The sequence below is a fragment of the Ranitomeya variabilis genome, chromosome 2, assembly GCF_051348905.1.
Source record: "Ranitomeya variabilis isolate aRanVar5 chromosome 2, aRanVar5.hap1, whole genome shotgun sequence".
NCBI classification, from domain to species: Eukaryota; Metazoa; Chordata; class Amphibia; order Anura; family Dendrobatidae; genus Ranitomeya; species Ranitomeya variabilis.
The window spans coordinates 458085782-458112815 of NC_135233.1; the positions used below are offsets into that span (position 1 = coordinate 458085782).

At 45.8% G+C, this 27034-nt stretch overlaps 1 protein-coding gene across 4 annotated transcripts; it reads left to right on the forward strand.

Moving 5' to 3' along the window:
• The first annotated feature begins 1452 nt into the window (after window positions 1-1452).
• KMT5B (lysine methyltransferase 5B) lies at window positions 1453-27034 on the forward strand. Of its 4 annotated transcripts, XM_077287396.1 has the most exons (12): window positions 1453-1795; window positions 2198-2264; window positions 10611-10844; window positions 11037-11094; window positions 11201-11348; window positions 14580-14745; window positions 15551-15660; window positions 15754-15920; window positions 16193-16212; window positions 16303-16439; window positions 17272-17462; window positions 25253-27034. In XM_077287396.1, exons 3-12 carry the CDS (start codon window positions 10818-10820, stop codon window positions 26692-26694), a joined length of 2466 nt encoding a protein of 821 aa, XP_077143511.1. In that variant the 5' UTR covers window positions 1453-1795; window positions 2198-2264; window positions 10611-10817; the 3' UTR covers window positions 26695-27034. The 4 variants fall into 4 exon arrangements, with proteins under 4 accessions (XP_077143511.1, XP_077143508.1, XP_077143510.1 ...); XM_077287393.1 differs by lacking the exon at window positions 11037-11094 and having other exon boundaries at window positions 1581-1795; XM_077287395.1 differs by lacking the exons at window positions 2198-2264; window positions 11037-11094 and having other exon boundaries at window positions 1584-1795.

Sequence of the window (27034 nt, forward strand, 5' to 3'; positions counted from 1 at the left end):
ACATATTTTCAGTTTCACACTTTTTTGTTAAGTATATAATTCCACATGTTAATTCATAGTTTTGATGCCTTCAGTGTGAATTTACAATTTTCAGTCATGAAAATACAGAAAAATCTTTAAATGAGAAGGTGTGTCCAAACTTTTTCTCTGTACTGTACATCTCCAGAGAAGCGACATGTTACCCTCACATTGAACCTTTGGGATTAACTGTGGCTGGGAAAGAGAATTTAATTGCAACTGGGGAAATGAGATAGAGCTGACACTTCAACCTCCCCATTAAAGTAGGGGCCTCCTGCAGTGACCAGTTAATTAGAACAGGAGTTTTTCTCTGAAAAACAGACATTAAGGTTGAGATTAGTTTACGCAGAGGCCGGGAAGTAGGCTTCCCAGGCAAAAGCTTCCTCTGTTCAAAAAAGTTACCACAGACCTATTGGATTCAATGGTCAGTGATGAATATTGGGGTTTGCATTGATTCGATATTTATGGTAGATATATTTTTGTTGTTGTTCTTTATATAGTGGTAATGGTAGAGCTCATGGTGTGGTGGTAATTCAGCCCAGTATAGTGGTGGTAATGGTCTCTGTACAGTATCTGTATTCGTTATATAGTGGTAATGGTAGAGCTCATGGTGTGGCGGTAATTTAGCCCAGTATAGTGATAGTAATGGTCTCTGTACTGTATCTACAGTCTTTATGTAGTGGTAATGGTAGAGCTCATGGTGTGGTGGTAATTTAGCCCAGTATAGTGATAGTAATGGTCTCTGTACTGTATCTATAGTCGTTATATAGCGGTAATGGTAGAAATCATGGTGTGGCGGTAATTTAGCCCAGTATAGTGGTAGTAATGGTCTTTGTACTGTATCTGTAGTCATTATATAGCGGTAATCGTAGAAATCATGGTGTGGCGGTAATATAGTCCGGTATAGTGGTAGTAATGGTCTCTGTACTGTATCGTCTTTATATAGCGGTAATAGTAGAGCTCACGGTGTGGCAGTAATATAGCCCAGTATAGTGGTAGTAATGGTCTCTGTACAGTATCTATAGTCGTTATATAGCGGTAATGGTAGAGCTCATGGTGTGGCGGTAATTTAGCCCAGTATAGTGGTAGTAATGGTCTTTGTACTGTATCTGTAGTCATTATATAGCGGTAATCGTAGAAATCATGGTGTGGCGGTAATATAGTCCGGTATAGTGGTAGTAATGGTCTCTGTACTGTATCGTCTTTATATAGCGGTAATAGTAGAGCTCACGGTGTGGCAGTAATATAGCCCAGTATAGTGGTAGTAATGGTCTCTGTACAGTATCTATAGTCGTTATATAGCGGTAATGGTAGAAATCATGGTGTGGCGGTAATTTAGCCCAGTATAGTGGTAGTAATGGTCTCTGTACTGTATCTGTATTCAGTATGGGTGGTAATGGTAGAAATCATGGTGTGGCGGAGGAGGAGGCAGGTGTATGGGAAGATGAGGCTTTGGGCTCGGTCCCCGGCCTACACTGCACACACAGGTTCGTGCCTCGGTGTCTGTCTGGGCGCTAATGCGCAGCACAGCGCTATAATGTGAGCGGCGCAGCCTCTGCCTCAGCGCGGCGTTGTGTAACGCTCGGCGCCTCAGCACTCCGGGTGGGTGGGAGCCTTCCCTCTATCCCGGCCGGTACTTCATCTCATATCCATCCGCGCTCTCCGTCTCAGACACGGCGCTCCAGCTGCAGTCCCAGCCAGGGCGGAAGTAACCAGCGCCGGATAACGAGACGCCAGCTTATCTCGGTTAAAACGGCTTCTGCCACCGGTGGAAAAGGTAATATACCTCAGAGCTGTTTTCGTTTTTGGAGTTTTTTTCAGCTACACTCTCCCTGTTTTGACTGTAAACTTCACCTTTCTGGTCGTGACCGGGTATCAACGGCGGAAGGACACTTTAAGGCTTGAGGGACTATTTGTTGTGGTGGCGGTGCTGCGGCCTCGGCCTCGCCGCCATCTTGAATGTTAATGTTTTCCCCTTTTACAAATATATATATATAAATATACCCCCCTCACTCCCGGTTCATCACTCGTGACATTAACCCCTTCCCCTCTCGCCCTATACCTTTCTAGGTGCAAAAAAAAAAAATACAAAGCCCAAAACTCCCCAGTGTCAGCCGGCACCTCCATAACAAAACACTATTTTGCTTGCACCTCCACCATCTCTGTACATTTCTTTTAGGGCGTTCAGTTGCTCCCAGGATTTGTGTGACGGGCGAGGTGGCTGATCTTACACCCTCCACCCCCAGGTACCATTTTACCTTATTTTTTTTCTTTATGAAATTTATATATATATATATATATATATATATATATATATATATATATATATATATATTTTTTCCATTTTTCTTTTTTTTTTTTTACAATTGTTTGCAGCAAATAATTGGTTAAAATATCATTAGTGGTGTTGGTATTCGGCGCTGTGCCCCTTCCTGTATATTGGGGGGGACCTTACGCTATATATGCTACTACATCATCAGATTAAGGCCTGGATGTGTCATTATAAGGGGGTCGGGAGTCTCCCTGCTAAAAGGCCAGGCAGGGGTTAAAGCTTTTTTTTTTTTTTTTTTGTAACCCTTTATAATGTCATTATCTCTTTTCAGCCATTTTATGTGTCCTAATTAAGACACACACACAAATAGTAAATTATATACTATTTTTTTTTAAAGATATATATATTGCATCCTCTGCACATAATGTAAGATTATTCTGTCTCCTTTGTGAGCCTTGGATCCGTCACTCGTCCTTTGTTGTAAATTACTCATCACCTCCAGTAGGTCCCAGAGGCTTATTAATATTGTTACCCCCTTATATTCCCTCTGCCGGCCGATTGGGGGGTATCTGTACCCACGGGAAGGGGGCTCGTTAGCTAATTAGTACGTTTACACTCCCCCCTTCTTCCTTGGATCACACAGGGGGAGACGTCAGATTCCTTGTAATGATGACGCCTTACCGGGATGGGAGTTGGTCCTTTTTTTTATGTATATAATTTTTTTTAATCAATCGCGAAACCAGTTTAACTGGGAGTTTAATGGGTTTGTCATCTCCCAGCCGACTTGGTGTATAATCTGTTCTGTGGAAAGGGTTAATTGCGGAGCTTGGATTCTACAGTTTTTTTCCCCCCCTTCCTATGATTGTATCTGGACTGTTGAATTCCACAGTGATAATCTGGGCGTAGGCTTCTAGGACATTTAAATCAACATTGGATTTGATTGGCCATTGAGTTAGTTGAGGTGGATTCCTTTTCTTTTTTTTTTTTTTTGCATTTCTCGTTCTCGTCATTTTCCGGATATGATGTGTTATTTAGCTTCCTGGTGTAAAGGCTGCAGATAATGCATGGGTTATAATGTGATTACTGATTGTGATGCCGATAGGAACGTGCTACTACTATACGGCCTGCGTCCTTTGTATTGCACTGGGCTGGGATTACATGGCAGCCTTTGCTGCGACACCAGAGACTGCTTTGTACATCGCTGCATATTGCAGGTCACTAGGGCACTGCAACAAGCACAGTTGGTTGTGACTTTTTGCCATTTGTCGCAGTACTCTTGGGGGTCACAATGCACTTTTATTATATTGCAATGGATACAGCTGCACAGAGCAGTCTATAGCCACGTGACCTGTTTCGCCTCCAAAACCACCGTCTAGCCCCAGCTTAATACATGCACCTTTTAGGCTATGTGCACACGTAGGAAATGTGGTGCAGAATTTTCTGCACTAAATCGGCATCTCCTGGCAGAATCCGCAGGTGCAGATTTTCTGCAGTTTTTGTGCAGATTTTACCACTGCGGATTTTTATCATGGAGGGGTGCAGAAACGCTGCAGAACTGCACAAAAGAAGTGACATGCACTTCTTTTAAATCTGCAGCAATTCCGCACTGATTTTTCTGCACAGTTTTTTTTTTTTTTTTACCATTGATTTACATTGTACTGTAAATCACAGTGCGGAACTGCACCTTTTCTGCGCAGAAAAATCCGCTGCAGTTCTGCAGGAAATCTGCAACGTGTGCACATAGCAGCGCTCCTCTGTCTGCTGTTTCCTTAGGATGTCAGCTGGTAGTAGACCTGCAATTCTTGGAAGGCCACAAGATGGCAGTAGAGATTGTTTTTGTTGTTGACCACATTCACACAGTGTCAGAGTGTGGAACAAGATTCTACTTACCTAAGATCAACAATGCACATAGAGGCCGGTCCGGGTCAGGAAAGCCGGTGGTCGGTACTGGTCAGGAGGCTGGTGGCCGGTCTGTTCACCACGGACCGCAGCACAGATGTGTGAATGCAGTTTAAGGCTAGGGTACCATAACTTTGCCCATCTTCAGGACCAATTAAAGGCCCCTTTACACAGTAGAATACAGTTGGCCGAACTTGCTTAAGATCAGCGGACATCCCAACTCTCTAGTGACTTGATGTCCGGGGAGGCAAGGTACGGCCTGTTGGATTTTCAACATGTATTGTGGGCAGCGCTGTTGAGCTGGTAAGCCAAAAAAGCCAAACCTCCGACTCCTCAATTTCCATGATACCGACTCCACCAAAATGGGCTCCGACTCCACAGCCCTGATTGTGGGCGCCTCCCGACTCGTCCAAATGATGATGTCGGGTGTAATGATGGATCTAGCCTGTTGGATTTCCACCAACTGATTCTTTTGTTTTCCAAGGGAAATGCTGCTACTAGAGCAGTGTCTCTCCTAGAAAACACCTGGTCGAGCTCTCATATTTATGATAAAGCTGGGAGAGCTGACAGCCAAACTATCTTTTTGGCCGACGGCTATCTAATGTATATGAAGATCTTAAAAGGAACTGAACCTGTCAGCAGGATTGTGCTCAGTAACTTACCGAAAGTGTCAAGTGGACACCGTTATACTGATTAAAATGATACCTGCGATCATGAAATCTGTCTTGTGGTTGTTGTGTAATCTTTATTTTCAGTTTATGATATGCTCGTGCCCTGGGGCAGTCTGTAGGGGGTCTTCTTGTGGTGCTCTGCTTAGCTATTCATCTATATGGCTTCTGACAGGTTACTGATCAAATCAAATTCCAGCCAGCGACTGATACCAACACAGATAACAGCTGATGGGCAGGGATGGCTGGCGTCGGACCCCGGCCGATCAGACACTGATGACGTATCCTAAGGATAGGTAATCAATGTAAAAGTAGTGGACAATCTCTTTAGGTTTTGCATTGGGTTTCATAAGAGACCGCTTGTGTCTTCCATGGGACCGATTCCTCCCCTGCACCATTTCCTCTTTTCTGTTGCTGTAACAGAATTGAATTCCTAACGCAGATGTGAACAAAACTCATTCCTGCATCCGGAGAATTGCGCTGTTTTTTGAAACTATGGAAAACTGATGTCCGAAAATCATTCATAGAATGTAGTGAAGCAATGAGAAGTGTACTCCGAGTTAATGTCTATATTACCTCAGGGAAAGGGATCTAAAACTCAGTTCTTTGCTTAGATATTGATGACCCATCTTCATGATCGGTCATCAATATGAGCTCAGTGGGGGTCTTACACCCAGCACCCTCACAGGGACAGCTGTTACCAGCTCTGGCGGTACCTGGACGTACTCATTGTTTGGGTCCAGAATGGTACAGTGCTATACACTATTTAATATGCAGATTTCCTCTTAAGTCAGGAAGAGGACTAGAACTCTAGCGTCACCTATTGTAAGTAGTCACCTTGCCACATGACTTAGTATAAAAGCAAAACCAGGAGTTCTGTTTGCAGTCTCATGTTTTGGGGTGTTGCCCCTCGTTAGGCTGTTTTCACACTAGCGTCGGCACGGGGCCGTCGCTATGCGCCGGCCCGACATGCCAACGCGCGTTGTGAAAATAATGCCCGACGTGGGCAGCAGAAGCAGTCTTACGACGCTTCCGCTGCCCCATTGTAAGGTCCGGGGAGGAGGAGCGGAGTTTCTGTCGCGCATGCGCTGTCGAAAATGGCGGACTCGATACACAAAAAAACATTACATGTAACGTTATTTTGTGCCGACGGTCCGCCAAAACACGACGCAACCGTCGCACGACAGTTGCGACGGGTGGCCATACGTCGCAATGTGTCGCTAATGTTAGTCTATGGGGAAAAAACGCATCCTTCAGACAACTTTGCAGGATGCGTTTTTTTCTCCTAAACGACGCATTGCGACGTATACCAAACAACGCTAGTGTGAAAGTAGCCTTAGTGCAAAGCAAGAGGGCTGATTGAGAGGCTTCTGACAGGGGTGTAAGGGGTAACTTTTCTCCTTATGGAGAGTAACATGCCAGTGTTAGGAGACTTATAGGCCATGTAATGCTCCTCTGGGACATTAAATTTGCACTGAGGAGGGGGCAACACCCTGAAACATGTGTCTGCAAATAGGATAAAAGCCAAACAGAATTTCTAAGCTGTGTGCTCATTAAAGGGGTTGTCCACTATGTGGTGTAGTGACCCCTGTGGCAGCTAGGGGGCGCTGTGTGTGCTCCTTGGGATATGTATGGAGGCGTATCTGTTGTGATAATGGTGGTGAAACAGTGACTGGCATTGTTGTGAATGGCCGATATGTGTCGCAGAGGGAGTCTGCGTGGTAAGTCTGATGTAATGTGGTTGTTCTGGGACTTGTAGTTCCTCAAGAGTTTGTGTAGTGTTGTATAATAGTCAAGGGAGACTTACTAGGCTAGTTGTGTGAGATGGGCGGGACAAACTAGCCACACATCCACACTCTTTATTATTATTTATTTATTATTTATTATTATACATTATATACATTACATTATACATTATACATTATATTATATACATTATTATACACACTCCCACCTGTGGGAGTGGTTAAGGGTATATAATGTGACCAGGGTGTGGGTCACATGTTCCTCTGTGGTTCCAGTGTTTGGACCTGAGTGGTGAAGGTCCTGGAAGTATGTGTTGAATTTCCTGGGAGTAGGAATCCTGAAGAGCACATACCAGTGTGTTGGATTTCCTGGGAGTAGGAATCCTGAATAGCACCTGGTGGGACTTTGCTATTGGTGACCTGGGTATTGGACGGTCCCAGCTGGGATGGACGTCCTGAACAGTACCCGGACTGGCCACCTGTGTGATCCTGTGTAACCTGGGTGTTGGGAGGTCCTGGAAGTAGGACCGGATCCCTGAATAGCATGAGGTGAGGACCGGGATCTGCAGAGCCAGTGACAGCTACTGTGTGGGGAAGCTACAGTCCTTCGGTGGGTTTGGACTGACTAATGTGTGCCGGCCAGGCAAGTTGGTGATCCCTGTGAGGCAGCTTACCCGGAGGAGTGGACTGACAAGGAGTCAGCAGGTGGAGCAGGAGCTCCCGTCAGGTACTATACAGACTGTTGGTGCTTGTGATGTTCTATGAACTGTGTGGTCTCCCACGGCAACTGAACGGAGTGAGGTTCAGCGTGTTTAGAGACTGCGACCCAGTGTCATATGCGCTATATGTGACTTGGGACATTGGTGAACTGTACGGCGTACGGACACCCATGGTAACTGGGCGAAGTGAGAGGTCCAGCATGTTTAGTGTCCGTGAGTCAAAGCCGTAAATGAAGTGTTTAAGATAAAGCTGCAAGTTAATATCACCAGTTGGTGCCTGTTGTGTTTCGTGAGATGTACATAATGAACTGTGCAGAACCCGGTTTATGACATTTTAATAAACCGCATGGACTATTTTTGTGTTCAAAAATCGTGCCTGACTACATTAATCCCGTGCCAAGTGAGTGTCCCCCCAATACACTCAGTAAGAGCAATCTTACAACTACTAAACTAAATGTTCAGCCCCGATAAAATAATAAAGCCTATACTCACCTCTCGGGCTGGTGCCGTTCCAGCGGTGTTCGCACTCGTGGTCTCAGGGCTGTGAGAGGAATCTTCGCTGCGTCCAAAGTGCTGCCTTCTATTGAACGCAGGTAAATCCGCATGTGTTCACTGAACGTACAGATTTACCGCATCCAATACATTCTATTGATGAAATTTCTCTTGCGGACACTAGCGTCTCCGCAAGAGAAATTGACATGCTGCGCTCTTGAGACGTGTCGCATGTCTTGTCTCTGAGGGTGATCCACAGGCGACTATTGATGCATAGTGGACATGGAAATACGCAGTGCCAAACCCGCAGCAATTACTGATTGTGGACACGTACACTAAAGGGTCAATATTGGCTTTTAGGATTGCTACTTCCAAAAGTTGGCACTAGAGTTCTAGTTCTCTTCCTTTCTGAAGAGACAGTTTGCATATTTAATTTCCCAGAGGAGCATTGCATGGCCTGTAAGTCTCCTTACACAGGCATGTTACTTTCCACAAGGATAGACGTTACTCCTTGTATACTATTTAATGGCGTCTGCCGAGAACATTAGTTCAGCTCTTATTTTGTTGAATTGGAGTTGACAATAGCTGATTGTCAGAGCCCCTCCGATTGATCCTAATGACATGTCCTTCGGATAGGTCATCAATATCAGAAGTAGCGGTAAATTCCTTAAACTATTGGTGTACAGTGTGAAGGCTGAACCTATTGTTTTCTCTCCACAGTCCACATGCAGCAAAATCACCAGCCGGGCCTGTCACTTGTTAAATAATTTTGCAGTTTGTTATAAAATAATGGCAGGTTGGGACTTTATAATGAGAAAATATTGTAAAACTTGTGATAAACAAGTTGTGCTTATGTAGCTTCAAAGCCTTGCTGAACTTTCCTGCTACATCTGGATGTGTCGGAAAATATCCAAATGCCATCATTTCAGTGTGTTCATTCCAGAAAACTGATACATTTATAAATCTGCCCCTTCGACTTTGTACACTGAATATAATGTCTCCTAGTATAAGAGTTCTCCGGGAATAGAGTAAAATAAATAACTAAAGGAAATGTCATTCTAAATAAATTACTAAATACCTTTTAATTACCAAATGACACTCTGCTTTTTTAGTGGGGTAATTATAGAATTAAAATGTTCGCCATCTTTTTACTCTGACAAGAACTTGTCCTAAAATGTTTGAAGGTGGCTCTGAGCATGTGCACCAGCAATACCTGCAGGTGTAAGATTATGTGCTCTAGGTGGATATTCTGTTTTTGTGCTGAGGTAAGAATAAGCTGCTCACGCTGCTGTCGACCATATCTGTATGATCTCATACTGGAGATACCAACGGTTCTGAGCAGTCATAAGAGGCGGGCTTTCGGTCCAGCCCAGGGCAGGCGTAAGAGGCGGGCTTTCGGTCCAGCCCAGGGCAGGCGTAAGAGGCGGGCTTTCGGTCCAGCCCAGGGCAGGCGTAAGAGGCGGGCTTTTGGTCCAGCCCAGGGCAGGCGTAAGAGGCGGGCTTTTGGTCCAGCCCAGGGCAGGCGTAAGAGGCGGGCTTTTGGTCCAGCCCGGGGCAGGCGTAAGAGGCGGGCTTTTGGTCCAGCCCGGGGCAGGCGTAAGAGGCGGGCTTTTGGTCCAGCCCAGGGCAGGCGTAAGAGGCGGGCTTTTGGTCCAGCCCAGGGCAGGCGTAAGAGGCGGGCTTTTGGTCCAGCCCAGGGCAGGCGTAAGAGGCGGGCTTTTGGTCCAGCCCAGGGCAGGCGTAAGAGGCGGGCTTTTGGTCCAGCCCAGGGCAGGCGTAAGAGGCGGGCTTTTGGTCCAGCCCAGGGCAGGCGTAAGAGGCGGGCTTTTGGTCCAGCCCAGGGCAGGCGTAAGAGGCGGGCTTTTGGTCCAGCCCAGGGCAGGCGTAAGAGGCGGGCTTTTGGTCCAGCCCAGGGCAGGCGTAAGAGGCGGGCTTTTGGTCCAGCCCAGGGCAGGCGTAAGAGGCGGGCTTTTGGTCCAGCCCAGGGCAGGCGTAAGAGGCGGGCTTTTGGTCCAGCCCAGGGCAGGCAAGCCATAGTCAGGCGCAGTGCATGATACAAAGTGAGGGAAAGGAAGTTTGCACACCTAGATTGCCAGCAGAATGTTGTTAAAAAGTAACCACTTAGGCGAAAAAAATGGAAGGCACACGTTACAGGACCCCTCCATATTAGACTGGTATGTGCAAACGAATCAGTTTTAACTACTTTTTTGGGGATAAAGGCAAAGAGTCCTTGATTATTTCATTTTGATTTTGGTGAAATGCTTCAAATCCACTGCAAGTTTATCAATGTCTTGTTGATTGATCTGCTTTCCCAAAGTTTCCTACACATTTATTTAAAGGGGTATTTATTCACTTTGGCATCAGGAGAAGAGCAGGGCTAGAGATGTCATATTTATTGATACCAGCCAATCGTGGTACCTTCTCTGCTCTTCTCTCGATGCATAAGTGAGTGGAGGAGACATACCCCCTCTTAATTGTGTGCACTGATCTTCTGGTATTGCTTTGTGGATCAGTTTCTGCGTAAAACTTATTTTTGGTGTTCTGCATCTTGGGAAGTTTTAGCTTTACACCATTCAGGACTTCTCTAAAGCATCTGTTAACAGTTTGTTGCCTTTCTAATGGCAGCCGATATAAACAGGATGCATCGGCTGTAATGTAGGATACTTCCTACGTGTGTACTGTAAAATGTAAGCGTATGGGAGCTTATGCCTGAACTGACGGTGCGTATTTCACTTTCAGTAACTATCGTATTCGAAGTCTATAATTTGCCTATAAAACAATTGTTTTTTACTTTCAGGCATCCATATTTGACTAATTTCAAGGCCCGAAAAGAGAGGGACTAAATGCAACTAGGCCAGGTTCCATGTTGGCATGAAGTGGTTGGGAGAATCCAAGAACATGGTAGTGAATGGCAGGAGACATGGAAGCAGGTTGTCCAGTGAACACCATCGGAGTCGGAGCCAGACACGGAGTTCAGTGAGAGAAAATTTGAGAGCCAGCAAAAATGTTCCTGAGCAGAGATCTAGCAGATGTAAGTCACTCGTGTCCGTATATTTCCTATATTTTTTTTTCCATTTATTTATATTCTGTCATTGTGCAAAAAAAATTGTGGCTGCAAAAAGCTGTCAATGAAGATCTCTAGATTTGTTAGGGTATCTTCATGCACAGCGTCGTCGGATGGACCCCTTTTCCTTATGAAGTGTCCATGGTTATATTTTTTCAGTCGCGCGTTCCTTTCATCCATGCATGCCGAGATCTTCTTCAAGGTGACGACGTGTCAGGTGAACACAGCGGTGGCTTGTCATTACTTTCATATAACCCTCAGTTATATATCCCAGTACATTTATTTAGTAATTCTACTTTTTATACATATCTATATAATTGCAGGTAGCAGTGGGTCCACGTTTGAAACGCAGAGTCGCTATGTACCATCGTCGGGAATGTCTGCAAAAGAACTATGTGAAAATGATGACCTTGCAACAAGCCTGGTGCTGGATCCCTATTTGGGGTTTCAGACACATAAAATGAATACCAGGTAACAAAATGCAGTCCAGTCACTCAATTATGTGTATTATAGGGCGGACTAGCATGCGTCACCCACAAGTCTTCTACAATAGTGTTCTGCAGTTTAATATTGCACTTTAATAATCGTGGCTGTCCATTGGTTTAAAGGAGTTTTCCAGGATGTTGATATCAATTGCCTATTCCTCAGATTGGTGGCAGTTTGATATCAAAGCACCAATCAACTGATTATGGGGGCTTCCACGAGCGCTATTACACTTTCGTTGTTTACCAGACACGGTTTAGTGTGAGGCCATGTGCACACGTTCAGTATTTTTCGCGTTTTTTTCGCGAAAAAAACGCTAACATATGCCTCCCATTATTTTCAGTGTATTCCGCATTTTTTGTGCAAATGTAGCCTTTTTTTCCGCGAAAAAATCGCATCGCGGAAAAAAAAGCAACATGTTCACTAAAATGCAGAATTGCAGGGGATTCCGCACACCTAGGAGTGCATTGATCTGCTTACTTCCCGCACGGGGCTGTGCACACCATGCGGGAAGTAAGCAGATTATGTGCGGTTGGTACCCAGGGTGGAGGAGAGGAGACTCTCCTCCACGGACTGGGCACCATATAATTGGTAAAAAAAAAAGAATTAAAATAAAAAATAGTCCTATACTCACCTTCGATGTCTTCCCGCCTCTCAGCTGCATGATGCCGCTTCGGTTTCTATAGCTGGTGTGCGGTGAAGGACCTGCGATGACGTCACAGTCTTGTGATTGGTCGAGACCGGTCATGTGACCGCTCACGTGACCGCGACGTCATGGAAGGTCCTGAACAACACCGGCATTTATAGGAACGGACGCCTGCAGGTGAGTATAACCATTTTTTTTATTTTTTTTTATTATTTTTAAACATTCTATCTTTTACTATAGATGCTGCATAGGCAGCATCTTTAGTAAAAACATGGTCACACTTGTCAAACGCTATGTTTGACAAGTGTGACCAACCTGTCAGTCAGTTTTCCAAGCGATGCTACAGATCGCTTGGAAAACTTTAGCATTCTGCAAGCTAATTACGCTTGCAGAATGCTAAAAAAAGGTGAAAAAAACGCAAAAAAAAAAAATGCGGATTTCTTGCAGAAAATTTCCGGTTTTCTTCAGGAAATTTCTGCAAGAAATCCGGACGTGTGCACATACCCTGAGTCAACCCCACAGCGATACCGAAAATGGGGCAAGTGTTCTCAGGAACCAGGCTCGGCATTGCCCCCAAGTTGTGTTTTTTTTGTTTGTTTGTTTTTAATTAAATCCACCTGCCCTGGAATAAAATATTGACTGTTTGGGCCTTGGTCATGGTTGATAGATACCTGAAACGTAATCTAGTCACTGCTAGAAAATGAAAACTGCTATATCTGTTAGAATGTCCCGAGAAAGACAAATTCTAGGGCAAGAATGCCAAAAATTGGCGCCTCATTAAGGGATTAAGAAAAGCAAGATTTGGACTATTCCTTTATACAGTTAGGTCCATATATATTTGGACAGAGACAACATTTTTCCAATTTTGGTTATAAACATTACCACAATGAATTTTAAACAAAACAATTCAGATGCAGTTGAAGTTCAGACTTTCAGCTTTCATTTGAGGGTATCCACATTAAAATTGGATGAAGAGTTTAGGAGTTTCAACTCCTTAACATGTGCCACCCTGTTTTTAAAGGGACCAAAAGTAATTGGACAGATTCAATAATTTTAAATAAAATGTTCATTTCTAGTACTTGCTTGAAAACCCTCTGTTGGCAATGACTGCCTGAAGTCTTGAACTCATGGACATCACCAGACGCTGTGTTTCCTCCTTTTTGATGCTCTGCCAGGCCTTCACTGTGGTGGTTTTCAGTTGGTGTTTGTTTGTGGGGCTTTCTGTCTGAAGTTTAGTCTTTAACAAGTGAAATGCATGCTCAATTGGGTTGAGATCAGGTGACTGACTTGGCCATTCAAGAATATTCCACTTCTTTGCTTTAATAAACTCCTGGGTTGCTTTGGCTTTATGTTTTGGGTCATTGTCCATCTGTAGTATGAAATGACGACCAATCAGTTTTGCTGCATTTGGCTGGATCTGAGCACACAGTATGGCTCTGAATAACTCAGAATTCATTTGGCTGCTTCTGTCCTGTGTCACATCATCAATAAACACTAGTGACCCAGTGCCACTGGCAGCCATGCATGCCCAAGCCATCACACTGCCTCCGCCGTGTTTTACAGATGATGTGGTATGCTTTGGATCATGAGCTGTACCACGCCTTCGCCATACATTTCTCTTTCCATCATTCTGGTAGAGGTTGATCTTGGTTTCATCTGTCCAAAGAATGTTCTTCCTGAACTGTGCTGGCTTTTTTAGATGTTTTTTTAGCAAAGTCCAGTATAGCCTTTTTATTCTTGATGCTTATGAGTGGCTTGTACCGTGCAGTGAACCCTCTGTATTTACTATCATGCAGTCTTCTCTTTATGGTAGATTTGGATGTTGATGCGCCGACCTCCTGGAGGGTGTTGTTCACTTGGTTGGCTGTTGTGAAGGGGTTTCTCTTCACCATGGAGATTATTCTGCGATCACCCACCACTGTTGTCTTCCGTGGGCGCCCAGGTCTTTTTGCATTGATGAGTTCACCAGTGCTTTTTTTCTTTCTCGGGATGTACCAAACTGTAGATTTTGCCACTCCTAATATTGTAGCAATTTCTCGGATGGGTTTTTTCTGTTTTCGCAGCTTAAGGATGGCTTGTTTCACCTGCATGGAGAGCTCCTTTGACCGCATGTTTACTTCACAGCAAAACTTTCCAAATGCAAACACCACACCTCAAATCAACTCCAGGCCTTTTATCTGCTTAATTGAGAATGACATAACGAAGAGATTGCCCACACCTGTCCATGAAATAGCCTTGGAGTCAATTGTCCAATTACTTTTGGTCCCTTTAAAAACAGGGTGGCACATGTTAAGGAGTTGAAACTCCTAAACCCTTCATCCGATTTTAATGTGGATACCCTCAAATGAAAGCTGAAAGTCTGAACTTCAACTGCATCTGAATTGTTTTGTTTAAAATTCATTGTGGTAATGTCTGTAACCAAAATTAGAAAAATGTTGTCTCTGTCCAAATATATATGGACCTAACTGTATAAAGAAGTGATATTTTTAATGTAATGGATATACATATTAATTAAAAGGTAACTTTATAATTATTTGCCAAGCTCTGAATTAAAAAAATAACATTTTTCTCAGGTTTCGCCCTATTAAAGGGAGACAGGAGGAGCTGAAAGAAGTCATCGAGCATTTCAAGAAAAGCGAACACTTGGATAAAACCTTCAAAAATCTGTTATCTGGCGAGTGGGCACGTCATTATTTTCTGAACAAGAATAAAATGCAAGAGAAGCACTTCAAGGAACATGTAGGTTCTCCTTTCCCTACAAAAATAAACACTTTGTTTTATATTTTGTACTTTACCTTATTAAAGGGGTCGGCCACTGCTTGAATAATCCCTTTTCAGTCTTCAGGTTGTCCCCTTGTAATATAATAAGACCTATACCCGCCTCTGGCGCCATTCCAATAATGTCTGCCCTGGGTCACCTGGGAATTGCATGACATGCCACGCAATCCTCACTGTCTTAATGTCACGCGATCCCCGGGAGGGCCAGTGCCGACAACTGCTGGAATGGTACCATCACTGGAGCTGAGAACAGGTGTTTTTATTTTATAAGAGGGGAACATATGGGTTGTCAGAGTAGAGGACAACAACTTGAATTATTTTTTCCCCAGAAAGCTTAGCAGGGAACAAATAAAGTCTGATTATCTAGTGTGTTCTAACAGCTAGAGATGGACGGATCGATTTGCGGGACTCCGGTCCATCGGCCAGGTCAGTAGTCCCTGGCCGTGAGCTCGCAAATCTTTTACCTTTTGGAATTCCCCCACTCAGCTTTTGATTATTTAGGGCCGACACTGTGTGACACACAGATAACGTCATGCCAGCCTTGGCTAATCAAACGCCGTGCCGGCAATCCCGGAAGGTAAGAGATTCGCTAACCACCTGGCCAGAGGCTTAACAGACCTGGCAGATTGGATTGGAGTCCCGCTAATCGACCGGCTCCATCTCTACTTACAGCACTTGCTGTAATATATTCTCAAGCTCTGTTTAGGGAGGGAATGTAGATTTATTATTCATTTATGTGATTTGTTTGTATTTCCTAATTCCTAAGGTGTTCATCTACTTGAGAATGTTTGCAACTAGTAGCGGGTTTGAGATCTTGCCTTGCAACAGATATTCTTCTGAGCGAAATGGAGCCAAAATAGTTGCAACTAAAGAATGGTATGACTCTTCCCATTAATTTTCTTACATGTATCCAGTTATGTATGATGTGTCTTGAATGTTAATTTTTTTAATATTTTTATCTTTTAATAGGAAACGTAATGACAAAATAGAGCTTCTCGTGGGATGCATAGCCGAGCTGTCCGAGGCAGAAGAGAATATGCTACTGCATCACGGGGAAAATGATTTTAGTGTCATGTACTCTACCAGGAAAAACTGTGCTCAGTTGTGGCTTGGACCGGCTGCTTTCATTAACCATGGTATGTCTTAGGCAAATTATATACAAATTTCACTTTACCTGCATGTTCAAATTGTGGATGCGAGATTAAATCTCACGGTGAGTGTAATTTCTGTCTCCTATATAATATTAGCGTGGAGAGATACAGGTTGAGCAATTCAATGTCGAGACGACCGTAAGATTCCTGAAATAATGACCTGCATCTCGCCACAACTAAATTATATGTTCTATTGAAAAGAAGTCTTATTTCAGCCTTAATAATACTGTTCATTGTTTATTTCCCAACACCGACAGATTGCAGACCTAACTGTAAGGTAAGTAATTCTACATGTACAGAACTATCGACTGTCTATATAATTCATAGGGAGGAATAAAAATAAGAAATGTGTGCTTTCATGTTGCAGTTTGTATCAACCGGCCGTGACACTGCTTGTGTAAAAGCACTGCGGGATATTGAGCCCGGGGAAGAGATCTCATGTTATTATGGAGATGGCTTTTTTGGAGAAAACAATGAATTCTGTGAATGCTATACATGTGAAAGGTATGTTTTTTTATTTTTATGTTACAGCTATATAATATTTGCAATCATTTAGGGAAAATACAGCTGTAACAGTCGCCCTGATGTGGATTTTCAAAATGATTACACCAGCGTCATCAGGTCTAAAAGATGTATTCTCTTCATAATTCACCATTGGTGTTCCGGTCAGGAGACACTTGGCCACATAATCGCTTTCACCCTGTTCATCTTCAGACATGTAACAGATGTATGGTTTGTTTTATTGTCATGTTGGAAAAGTGCACCTCTACCAAAGGCACGGAGTGATGGGAGCATCTTCTCTATCACTGCAGAGCAGCACATCTGTGAACACCAGCAGCTCCCATGCAGCCCCACATGAGGTTACTACCTCCATCATGTTTCACTGTAGGCACCATGCATTTTTCTAAATGGTTAGTGCCTATGTGACTTCATAATGTGTTGCCCTGTATTGAAAGAGCAGATACTGGCATCACTCCATGCCCTTGGCAAATGTGCACTTTTCCAACATTACAATGATCCAAAACCCACAAAAGTTGCATTTCTGAAGAAGAGATGCGTTTAGGTAAAAAGTGTTTCTCAGGTCTCCCATCCAGTGACCACAGATTACTGATGTGGCCATTTGACCCAGGTCCTGCAAATCAATTTGGACCAATATTAATCACCATGTTACCAGCGAAAGTGCAGGTACCAGTGTTAAAAGATCCTTTGTGTATTTTGAAGAGAATTAACACAATTTTGAAGACAAGTTTTTTGTTTGTTTTTTTGGGTTTTTTTTTTTATCGTATTAAACATGCTGCTTTGAAACATTAATGCTTTAATTATTTACCTTTACCAGGAGAGCAACAGGTGCTTTTAAATCGCGTGTTGGACTTAATGAGCCGGCTCCTGTAATCAACAGCAAGTACGGACTGCGGGAAACGGACAAACGTTTAAACAGACTCAAAAAACTCGGCGACAGTGGCAAAAATTCAGACAGCCAGTCGGTGAGCTCCAACACAGATGCAGACACATCTCAGGAAAAATCACGTAAGAGTTTATTTTACTCTAATAATATCATTAAATGCTGCAATGGTTCCAGTGCTTCCAAATTTCCGGATCTTGGCTATAGTAGTAATAAAAAAAATAAAAACTACAAAGTAAACAAATTAAATTCTGGATTTTATGTAAATAAAGCTTAATCTTTATGTGAATGGAGTCTTACAACTAGTGATTAGCGAACATGCTGGGATAAGGTGTTATCCGAGCATGCTTGTGTGCTAACCGAGTGTCTTTGGCTGCTTGAAAAAGAGGGATTTTTGGTTCTTACCGTAAAATCTCTTTCTTGGAGCCTTCATTGGGGGACACAGGTAACCATGGGTGTATGCTGCTGTCACTAGGAGGCTGACACTATGCAAATAAAGAAGTAACTCCTCCCCGGCAGTATACACCCTCCGACAGGCACCAGGCAACTCAGTTGGTGCAAAAGCAGTAGTAGGAACAGGTAATATAAAACTCAACCTATGTACCAACCCACAACAACGGCACATTGGCCAACACGGTACAACTTCAAGGGAGGGTGCTGTGTCCCCCAATGAAGGCTCCAAGAAAGAGATTTTACGGTAAGAACCAAAAATCCCTCTTTCTTTCTCGCCTCATTGGGGGACACAGGTAACCATGGGACGTCCAAAAGCAGTCCCTAGGGCGGGATATTCTGCAGAAAAAGAGGAGTTAGGTCGGCCGGTCAGAAACCGCCGCCTGCAGTATCCTCCTACCCAGGCTCGCGTCCGCAGAAGCCTGAGTATACACCTTGTAGAATTTGACAAAGGGGTGAATGGATGACCACATTGCGGCCTTGCAAACCTGCGAGGCTGAAGCTTGGTGACGAACTGCCCAGGAAGCTCCCACAGCCCGGGTAGAGTGAGCCTTCACCCCCGACAGAGGCCGTTTATCTTGAACACGGTATGCCTCCAGAATCGCCGAACGGATCCAACGAGCAATTGTGGACTTGGAGGCGGGGAGCCCCTTTCGACGCCCTTCCGAGACGATGAACAGAGAATCGGCCTGACGAAAAGAGGCAGTTCTGGCGAGATAAATTCGGATAGCCCTGACCACATCCAACTTGTGAAGAGATTTCTCCAAGGGATGAACCGGGGAAGGGCACAAGGAAGGGAGGACAATGTCCTCATTGATGTGAAAAGCCGAAACCACCTTTGGTAGAAAGGAAGGAATCGGTCGAAGAACCACTTTTTGTCCTGATGCAGGACTAGAAAGGGAGAACGACAGGATATTGCCGCCAGCTCCGACACTCTTCTAATGGAGGTGATGGCGACCAAAAAGGCCACCTTCCAGGATAGAAGCGAGAAGAAAATGTCCTGAATCGGTTCAAAGGGCGCACGCTGAAGGGCATCCAAAACGAGGTTGAGGTCCCAAGGCTCGACAGGAGGACGATAAGGAGGGAGCTATATGAGCGAACCCCTGGATGAAGGTCCTCACCTGAGGCAGGGAGGCCAGGTCTCTTTGAAAAAGAATGGACAGAGCGGAAATCTGACCCTTCAAGGTGCTAAGGGAAAGACCCGAATCTAGACCCGCTTGAAGGAAACGGAGAAGGGATGGAAGAGAAAAGGTCATAGGAAACAGATTGTTGTCCTGACACCACCGGAAAAAAGCCTTCCAACACCTGTGATAAATACGCTAGGAAGCCAGTTTTCTCACTCTTATCATAGTCTGGATGACTCTATGAGAAAAACCCATGTTCTTCAGGACCGTGGCCTCAACGGCCATACCGTTAAATTCAGAGACCGAGAATTCGGGTGGAAGAGGGCTCCCTGCGAAAGAAGGTCCGGACGATCCGGAAGCCTCCACGGAACGTTCGATAGCATGTTCACCAGTTTCGCATACCAGGCTCTGCGAGGCCAATCTGGAGCTACTAAGAGTACGGGAACCCCTTCTGTCTTGATCTTTTTTATGACCCTTGGGATCAAGGGGAGAGGTGGGAACAGATGGGGCATCTGGAACTGGGTCCACGAGAGCGTCGCATCCGACGGCCATCGGATCCCGAGATCTGGAGACGTACTGGGGAACCTTGTGGTTTGCCCGGGAGGCCATCAAGTCGACGTCTGGGACGCCCCACTGCTGGCAAATCTGGCCGATGATTGCGGGGAGAAGAGACCACTCGCCCGCCACGATGCCCTGGCGACTTAGAAAGTCGGCTTCCCAATTGTCCACCCCTAGGATGTGGATGGCTGACAGAGAGGGAACGTGACCCTCCGCCCAACGCAGAATTTTTGCCACTTCCGCCATGACTTGTGTGCTGCGAGTCCCTCCCTGATGGTTTATGTGGCGTTGTCCGACTGAATGCGGACCGGTTTCCCTGAAAGGAGAGACTCCCAGCGGATGAGGGCTAGGAAGATGGCTCTGATTTCTAAGAGGTTGATAGGGAGGCGTGCCTCCTGAGCAGTTCAGCGGCCGTGAGGTGGAGAAAAACTGCTCCCCAACCTTGGAGGCTGGTGTTAGTGGTGATCACCTGCCAGCGGGGAGGGAGAAATGACCTCCCGCGCAGCATGGAAGTGGACAGCGTCCACCAAGAGAGGGACTGTTTCACTCTGGGAGAGAGGCGAAACGGGCGATCCAGGGAAAGTGGATTCCTGTCCCAGGCCGACAGAAGGGCCAGCTGGAGGGGGCGAGAGTGGAACTGGGCATAGGGGACGGCTTCCATGGAGGCCACCATCTTTCCCAGAACCCTCATGGCGAAGCGGAGAGACGGGGGATTCGGGCTCTTTAGTGCTCTGACCCCCCGACGAAGAGAAAGGAACTTCTCCTTGGGAAGAAAGACCTGAGCCTGAGAGGTGTCGAATTCCATGCCCAGGAACTCCAGCCGCTGAATTGGAATCAGGGAAGACTTCTGGTAATTGATTAACCAGCCGAGGCGAAGAAGCGTGTCCAGAGTAAGCTGGAGGCTCTGGCTGCAATCCCAACGAGATGGACCCTTGATCAAGAGATCGTCGAGGTATGGGATTACCAGAATCCCCTTTGAACGTAGGATGGCCATGACAGCTGCCATGACCTTCGTAAAGACCCTGGGCGCAGACGCCAGACTGAAAGGGAGGGCCGTGAACTGATAGTGATGACCTTGGATCGCGAACCGGAGGAATCTCTGATGTCGTACGCAAATAGGGACGTGAAGATACGCATCTCGGATATCCACGGAACACAGAAACTCTCCCGATTCCATGGACGCGATCACCGAGCGTAGAGATTCCATCCTGAAACGCCGAATCCTGAGATGGCGGTTCAGCTGCTTGAGATCCAAAATTGGACGGAGAGAGCCGTCCTTTTTTGGAACCACGAACAGGTTTGAGTAAAAACCCAAAAACGACTCGCGATGAGGCACCGGGACTACGACTCCTGAGGCGAGGAGTGAATCGACGGCCTGGAGAAGTCCTGAGAGGTGGGAGGGCTGTTTGGGAGGACAAGAGAGCAGGAAACGTCTTCCTGGGGGCGAAGAAAATTCTATTTTGTAGCCTGAAGTGACGATTTCCCTGACCCAGGCGTCGTCGACAACCGACAGCCAAACCTCTGAGAACAGGAGAAGTCGGCCCCCCACCCTGGAGGGATTTCCAGGTGGGGGCAACCCGTCATTTATTAGAGAACCTGTGGCCCCGAGATCCAGATGGTCTTGCGGGGTGGCTCTTAGCCCTCCAGCGTGGTGGAGGCCTGAAAGAAGGTTTTCTTCGGTCTTCTTGCGAGGAAGAACTGTCCTGGTTGGGGTTTCCCAATGAGGCAAAGGACTGAAAGGGACGAAAGGACTGGGGGCCCCTCCGGTTGAAGGGACGTTTCGGCTTGGACTGGGGTAAGGAGGTACTCTTACCACCCGTAGTGTCCGCGATCATTTGATCCAACTGCGTGCCGCCGAAGAGTCTAGAACCCTGGAAGGGCAGACCAGTGAGAGATTTTTTAGAAGCGGGGTCAGCGTTCCACGCCTTTAGCCAGAGAATCCGGCGAATGGCCACAATGTTGCTGTTAGCCCTGGTGGAGCAGGCCGCTGCATCAAGGGAGGCATTCATGAGGTATTTACCCGCAAGAGAAATCTGATCCGCCAAGTCAGACAGTTCCTCAACAGGAGCAGAGGCCAAAATGCCTCTGCGCAGGGTCTTGGCCCAGGCTGACACAGCCTTAGCTACCCAGGACGAGGCGAAACTAGGGCAGAGGGAGGTTCTGGAAGCCTCAAATGCCGATTTTGCTAATGCCTCGATTTGCCTGTCCGTGGGGTCCTTAAGCCGTGTCCGGGATAGACAGAACCGTCTACGAGGATAGCCTGGAGACGGGCTGGTCGACCTTAGGAGACTCGGACCATTTGGAGACAAGGTCGGAGTGAACAGGGTATAACACGTCAAGCCGTTTTCTGCCAGGGAAACGCTTGCCAGGGTTTTCCCAGTGTGTAGAGGTAGTGTTGTCAAACTCCCTGTGATTAGGAAAAAACCTGGAGGGACGTTTAATCCGTTTAAACGCAACGGAGACGTCCTGAGAGCTCGCTTCATCCTCCTTAAGGTCAAGCGTCTGAATGATAGCTGAAATAAGGCTATCAACCATCTCCTGTGTTCCGGAAGTCTGATCTGCATCCGAGTCAGATTCCGACTGAGAGGATAGGTCAGACCCAACGTCCGCCTGCGAGGAGGGAGAACGGGCAGATAGGGGAATCCCGTCCAGGGAACGGGAAGAGGATCTAGATAAGGTCCGTTTTCTGTCTCTTTTGTCCGGCTGCCTCTGTGAGGTTCTAGGACAGGTGCGAGCGAATCGCCGTGTGAGGCGTTCGTGGCATTAGAGAGAAGCGGGATACGCTCAAGTGCCTGGACCAGGGACTGAGAAACCTTAGTCAGGTCAGACACTGATTGAGACATAGCAACGGCCCATTCCGGGGGACGGGGGGTGCACTCATCCCGGGACCTAGGAGCTTCCTGAGAGACTGACATGGTGGGAGGAACGCAGGACGGGCAGAAAGGTGAAGGCTGACCTGAGGCCCACTTTTTCTTACAGTGAGCGCAGGCGTAATGGATGGCCGTAGTGGCAAAGGCCGGGGTGGGGTCGGACATAGGTGGATATTACCTTGTCCAGGTGCGGAGAAGTACTGCCGGGAGGAGTTGAGCCCGAGGGAGCAGTAGCGCTGAGCCTGCTGAAAAACAGCGACAGCGGTAGCCGCAGGTGCCTGTGTTCCCCCGAGAATCCTGTGTCCCACGCGGTGAGCAGACGCTGACAGGGAGCAGGAAGCGGTAGAAAGAGCGCGGAGACCGCGCGACACTGTGGGCGTGGACAGGCGCCGAAGGAGGGATAGAAGAAACGCCCCCCCAGAGCGCTGAAAAATTCCCGGCCGCAATAATGCTGGCCGCCACGAGGGCACGCAAGCGCCAAAAGAAGGAGAAAAGCCGGGAGAGACAGAAAAAAATGGCGGGCGCGCCTGCAAGTTTAAATAAAAGGAGGGAAAAAATGCCAGCGTTATGTGATCCCTTTCCCCGCGGTGTTAGTGCATCCCGGCGCCTGAAAATGCGGCCCTCTCCCCTATCAAAAGGAAGCCTGTAAGATCTATGGAGATCGCTGCTGGGCAGAGTGGGGGAAGGGGGGGGGGATTTTGTTGATTGAAGACTCCCTACCTGGAGATGAGGAACCATCAGGATCACTGGTAGGAGAGGGTCCTGGAAGAAGTCATCCTTCCTGCGCCATGAACTCTCCGGCGCAAAAGACGGCGTCGACCCCTAACCAGGGGGAGAGGGTCACTGGAAGTGACCGCCGTCTTCCTCTCAGCCCACTCCGAGGAGAGGGATGAGGAGGGGAAACGGGCAGGACTGGCCACCGAGAAGAGGTCACCCTGAACACCCGAAAGGGTGACAGGGGACAAGTCCTGCCCAGCGGGTCCTAGAGGGTGCGATGTGGATAATACCACACTGCTCTCTCGGTCGCTCAAAGTGGGGAAAGCAGGGTGAGAAAAAACTGCACCCTGTTACCCTGAAGAAAAAAGTCTGAAAAAGAAAGGGGAAAAGGTTAATAAACAAAACAAATCCCTGTAAAAGAAATGCAGATCTGGGGTTAGATACAGGTCCGCCTCCTACAGACACTAAGCAAAAACTGAGTTGCCTGGTGCCTGTCGGAGGGTGTATACTGCCGGGGAGGAGTTACTTCTTCTTTATTTGCATAGTGTCAGCCCCCTTGCGACAGCAGCATACACCCATGGTTACCTGCGTCCCCCAATGAAGCGAGAAAGAAATATGGTCGAGTTCCCGCGGCTGCATGTCTCATGGCTGTTCAACACCCGCAACACATGCAGGGGTTACCTGTTTGTTAAGCAATCCCTTCATATGTTGCGGCTGTCGAATAACAGCGAGACATGCAGGCGCCGGGACTGAAACATTGTGTTCGAGCATGCTCTGATAATACACGTTTGCTCATCACTATTAAAGGGAATCTGTCACCCCATTTTGGCCCTATAAGTTAAGGCCACTGCCATCAGGGGCTTATCTACAGCATTCTATAATGCTGTAGATAAGCCCCTGATGTCACCTGAAAGATAAGAAAAACAGGTTATATTATATTCACCCAGGGGCGGTCCCGGTCCGATGGGTGTTGCAGGTCCTGGTCCGGCTCCTCCTATCTTCATACGATGTTGTCCTCTTCCTTGCTTCCTGTCGCTGCTCCGGAGCAGGCGTACTTTGTTTGCCCTGTTGAGGGCAGAGCAAAGTACTGCAGTGCGCAGGTGCTGGGCCTCTCTGACCTTTCCCGGCGCCTGCGCACTGCAGTACTTTGCTTTGCCCTCAACAGGGAAGCCAAAGTACGCCTGCGCAGGAGCCGTGACAGGAAGCAAAGAAGATGGGAGGCGCCGGACCGCGACGCCCTCAGACCGTACCGGGACCGCCTTTGGGTGAGTATAATCTAACTTGTTTTTCTTCTCTTTCAGGATACATCGGGGGGCTTATCTACAGCATTATAGAATGCTTTAGATAAGCCCCTGATGGCAGTGGCAGCAGTTTATAGGCCTAAAATGGGGTGACAGATTCCCTTTAACAACTTTTAACTTGCTCATCATTTCAAGATATATTTATTTCTGATCGATTTAAATGAGGACAATTGTAAGGCTGTGTGCACACGTTGCTGATTTTTCTCGTTTTTTTTCGCTATAAAAACGCATACATTATGCATACCATCATTTAGAATGCATTCTGCAATTTTTGTGCACATGATGCGTTTTTTTTCCGTGAAAAAAAATGCATCGCGGTAAAAAACGCAGCATGTTTATTAATTTTGCGGATTTCCCACTATATTATTGCATTGGGAACCTCCGAAAAAATCAGCAAAAAAAACGCATGAAAAACGCATGCGGGTGTCTTGCAGAAAATGTCCTGTTTTGCGCAGGAAATTTCTGCAAGAAATTCTGAACATGTGCACATAGCCTAAAGAGAACATACAATTTGTATCCGTTCCGAGGCTTGACAATTGTTCTGCAAGAAACTTTGTCTTGCATTAAAAATTGTCTAAGGGTATGTGTCCACGTTCAGGATTGCATCAGGATTTGGTCAGGATTTTTCATCAGTATTTGTAAGCCAAATCCAGGAGTGGGTGATAAATGCAGAAGTGGTGCATATTTTTGTTATACTTTTCCTCTAATTGTTCCACTCCTGGTTTTGGCTTACAAAAACTGATGAAAAATCCTGATGCAATCCTGAACGTGGACACATACCCTAATAACGAAGTTTGTGATGCTGACAGTTTTTTTTTGTTTTGTTTTTCATCTTGGTAATATGTAAAAATATTGTGATGGATATTTTTAACATTTTTATGTTTTTGCTTTTTAGCAAGAACTAGAAAATGCTCAGTTGCCGTAAAGAAGAATGGGAAAAGTAGAACATTAAGACAGTCCTTGTCAAGAATTCCAGTTTCATCCTCTTCTACCTCATCCAGAGTCACTCACATAAGTAATTCCAGGGTACCAAAGAGACTGAGAAAGCCTGTAAAGCCTTTACATTCTAAAATAAAGATCAGAAGTAACTGCAGACGACCAGAGCAAAGAAATGCTTCAAGAAAGCTTCAAGTGGGTAGCCTCGTCCTCCGAGAACCTAAAGTAGTGCTGTATAAGAATGAGGCCATAAAAAGGGATAAACAGAGAGACGGACTGATGAACTTAGAAGAAACTACTGGTTGTTTAACTAGACACGCAGCTAGAGAATATAAACTGAATTCGATGAAAGGTGCTCACAGCGAAACTACATGTACATATATTACACGAAGTTCGATGAGAACCAGAAACTCCGTGGAAGCAGATGCCAAGTTCCCACCAAATACTTTGGATGGCTACAGAAATGGCAACAGTGGGAGCATAACTCCGCTGCACAGAACTGAGATTAAAAGTCAATCTGTTCATAAGAATGAACTTGATCAAGAGACCTCAAAAAGACGGGAAAACAGATATCAAAGAAACGGGTTGTGTAAGTCCAGGAGAAGCAGACACTTGAAACGCGTTAAAAACACAGAAATGTCAAATTCTGATTTTGAACCCTCTAAGACAGACAACCCGTGCGAATTAGTAAGCTCGCACTGTGACTCGGTTGTAGGCAGCGTCGTCACCGACAGTTCACTTCACTATAAGGACATGAGAAACTCTTCGGAAGACTGCCCCATGGTCTCGTCACAAGTGAGGTCAAAGGAACACATAAGAGTGGTCAAAAATAAAAAAAGCAGAAGGATCACAAGATACGACGCACAACTGATTCTCGAAAATAGCACTGGAATTCCGAAACTAACCCTCCGTCGACGTCACGACAGCAACAGCAGTAAGACTGAGAAGGAGAACGACAACATGGGCTCGTCAAAAATTAGCATTAAACTAAGCAAAGATCCCGAAAAAGACAAGAACAGTCTGTATGTAGCAAAACTAAACAATAGTTTTAACTCTGGATCGGGGAGCAGCTCTACGAAACTAAAGATCCAGTTAAAGAGAGAAGAAGAAGCTAGGATGCCTTTTCCGGAAGAACTCCATGAAAATGGAGTATACTGTAACGACACGTTATCTCTTGTGGAAACGAGAATGGAAATGGACGATTACGAGGAAGAAAGCTTGGAGGAATCTTCCGAAGAAGAGGATGAGGAAGACGACGACGAGTACGACGATGAATTCGAGGATGACTTCATTCCTCTGCCACCAGCAAAGCGTTTGAGACTTATTGTAGGAAAAGACTCAATAGACATCGATATATCTTCTAGACGGAGAGAAGATCAGTCTTTAAGGCTCAATGCGTGAACAATATCTGTCTTTTTTTTTTTTTTGACCAGAAAGTAATTTGTATTCATTTCCTTTACGAAAGATTCCATTGAATTATTCCCTAACTGTAAATTTTAGAGACTGCACTTCTTCTGTATTGTTATAGTCCACTCAAAATTGTAGAAAGTGTACAGCATATTGACTTGACTTTTTTTTTTTTTTACAGTGCTTTTTAACCGTCTTCTTACGTGCAATTTTGAGTTTAAACAAAAAAAAAAAACTAAAAAAAAAAAAGTGGGTACTGTTGTATATTATCGTGGGCAGAAAATGTATATAAGTAATAAACTTTCCACACATGACAATAAAAAATAAAATAAAA

Coding starts and splice junctions, on each gene's coding strand:
- KMT5B (XM_077287393.1), top strand. CDS start 10,685: ATGAAGTGGTTGGGAGAATCCAAGAACATGGTAGTGAATGGCAGGAGA. Junction 15,661..15,753: donor ATAGTTGCAACTAAAGAATG/GTATGACTCTTC, acceptor ATCTTTTAATAG/GAAACGTAATGACAAAATAG. Junction 16,440..17,271: donor GAATGCTATACATGTGAAAG/GTATGTTTTTTT, acceptor TACCTTTACCAG/GAGAGCAACAGGTGCTTTTA.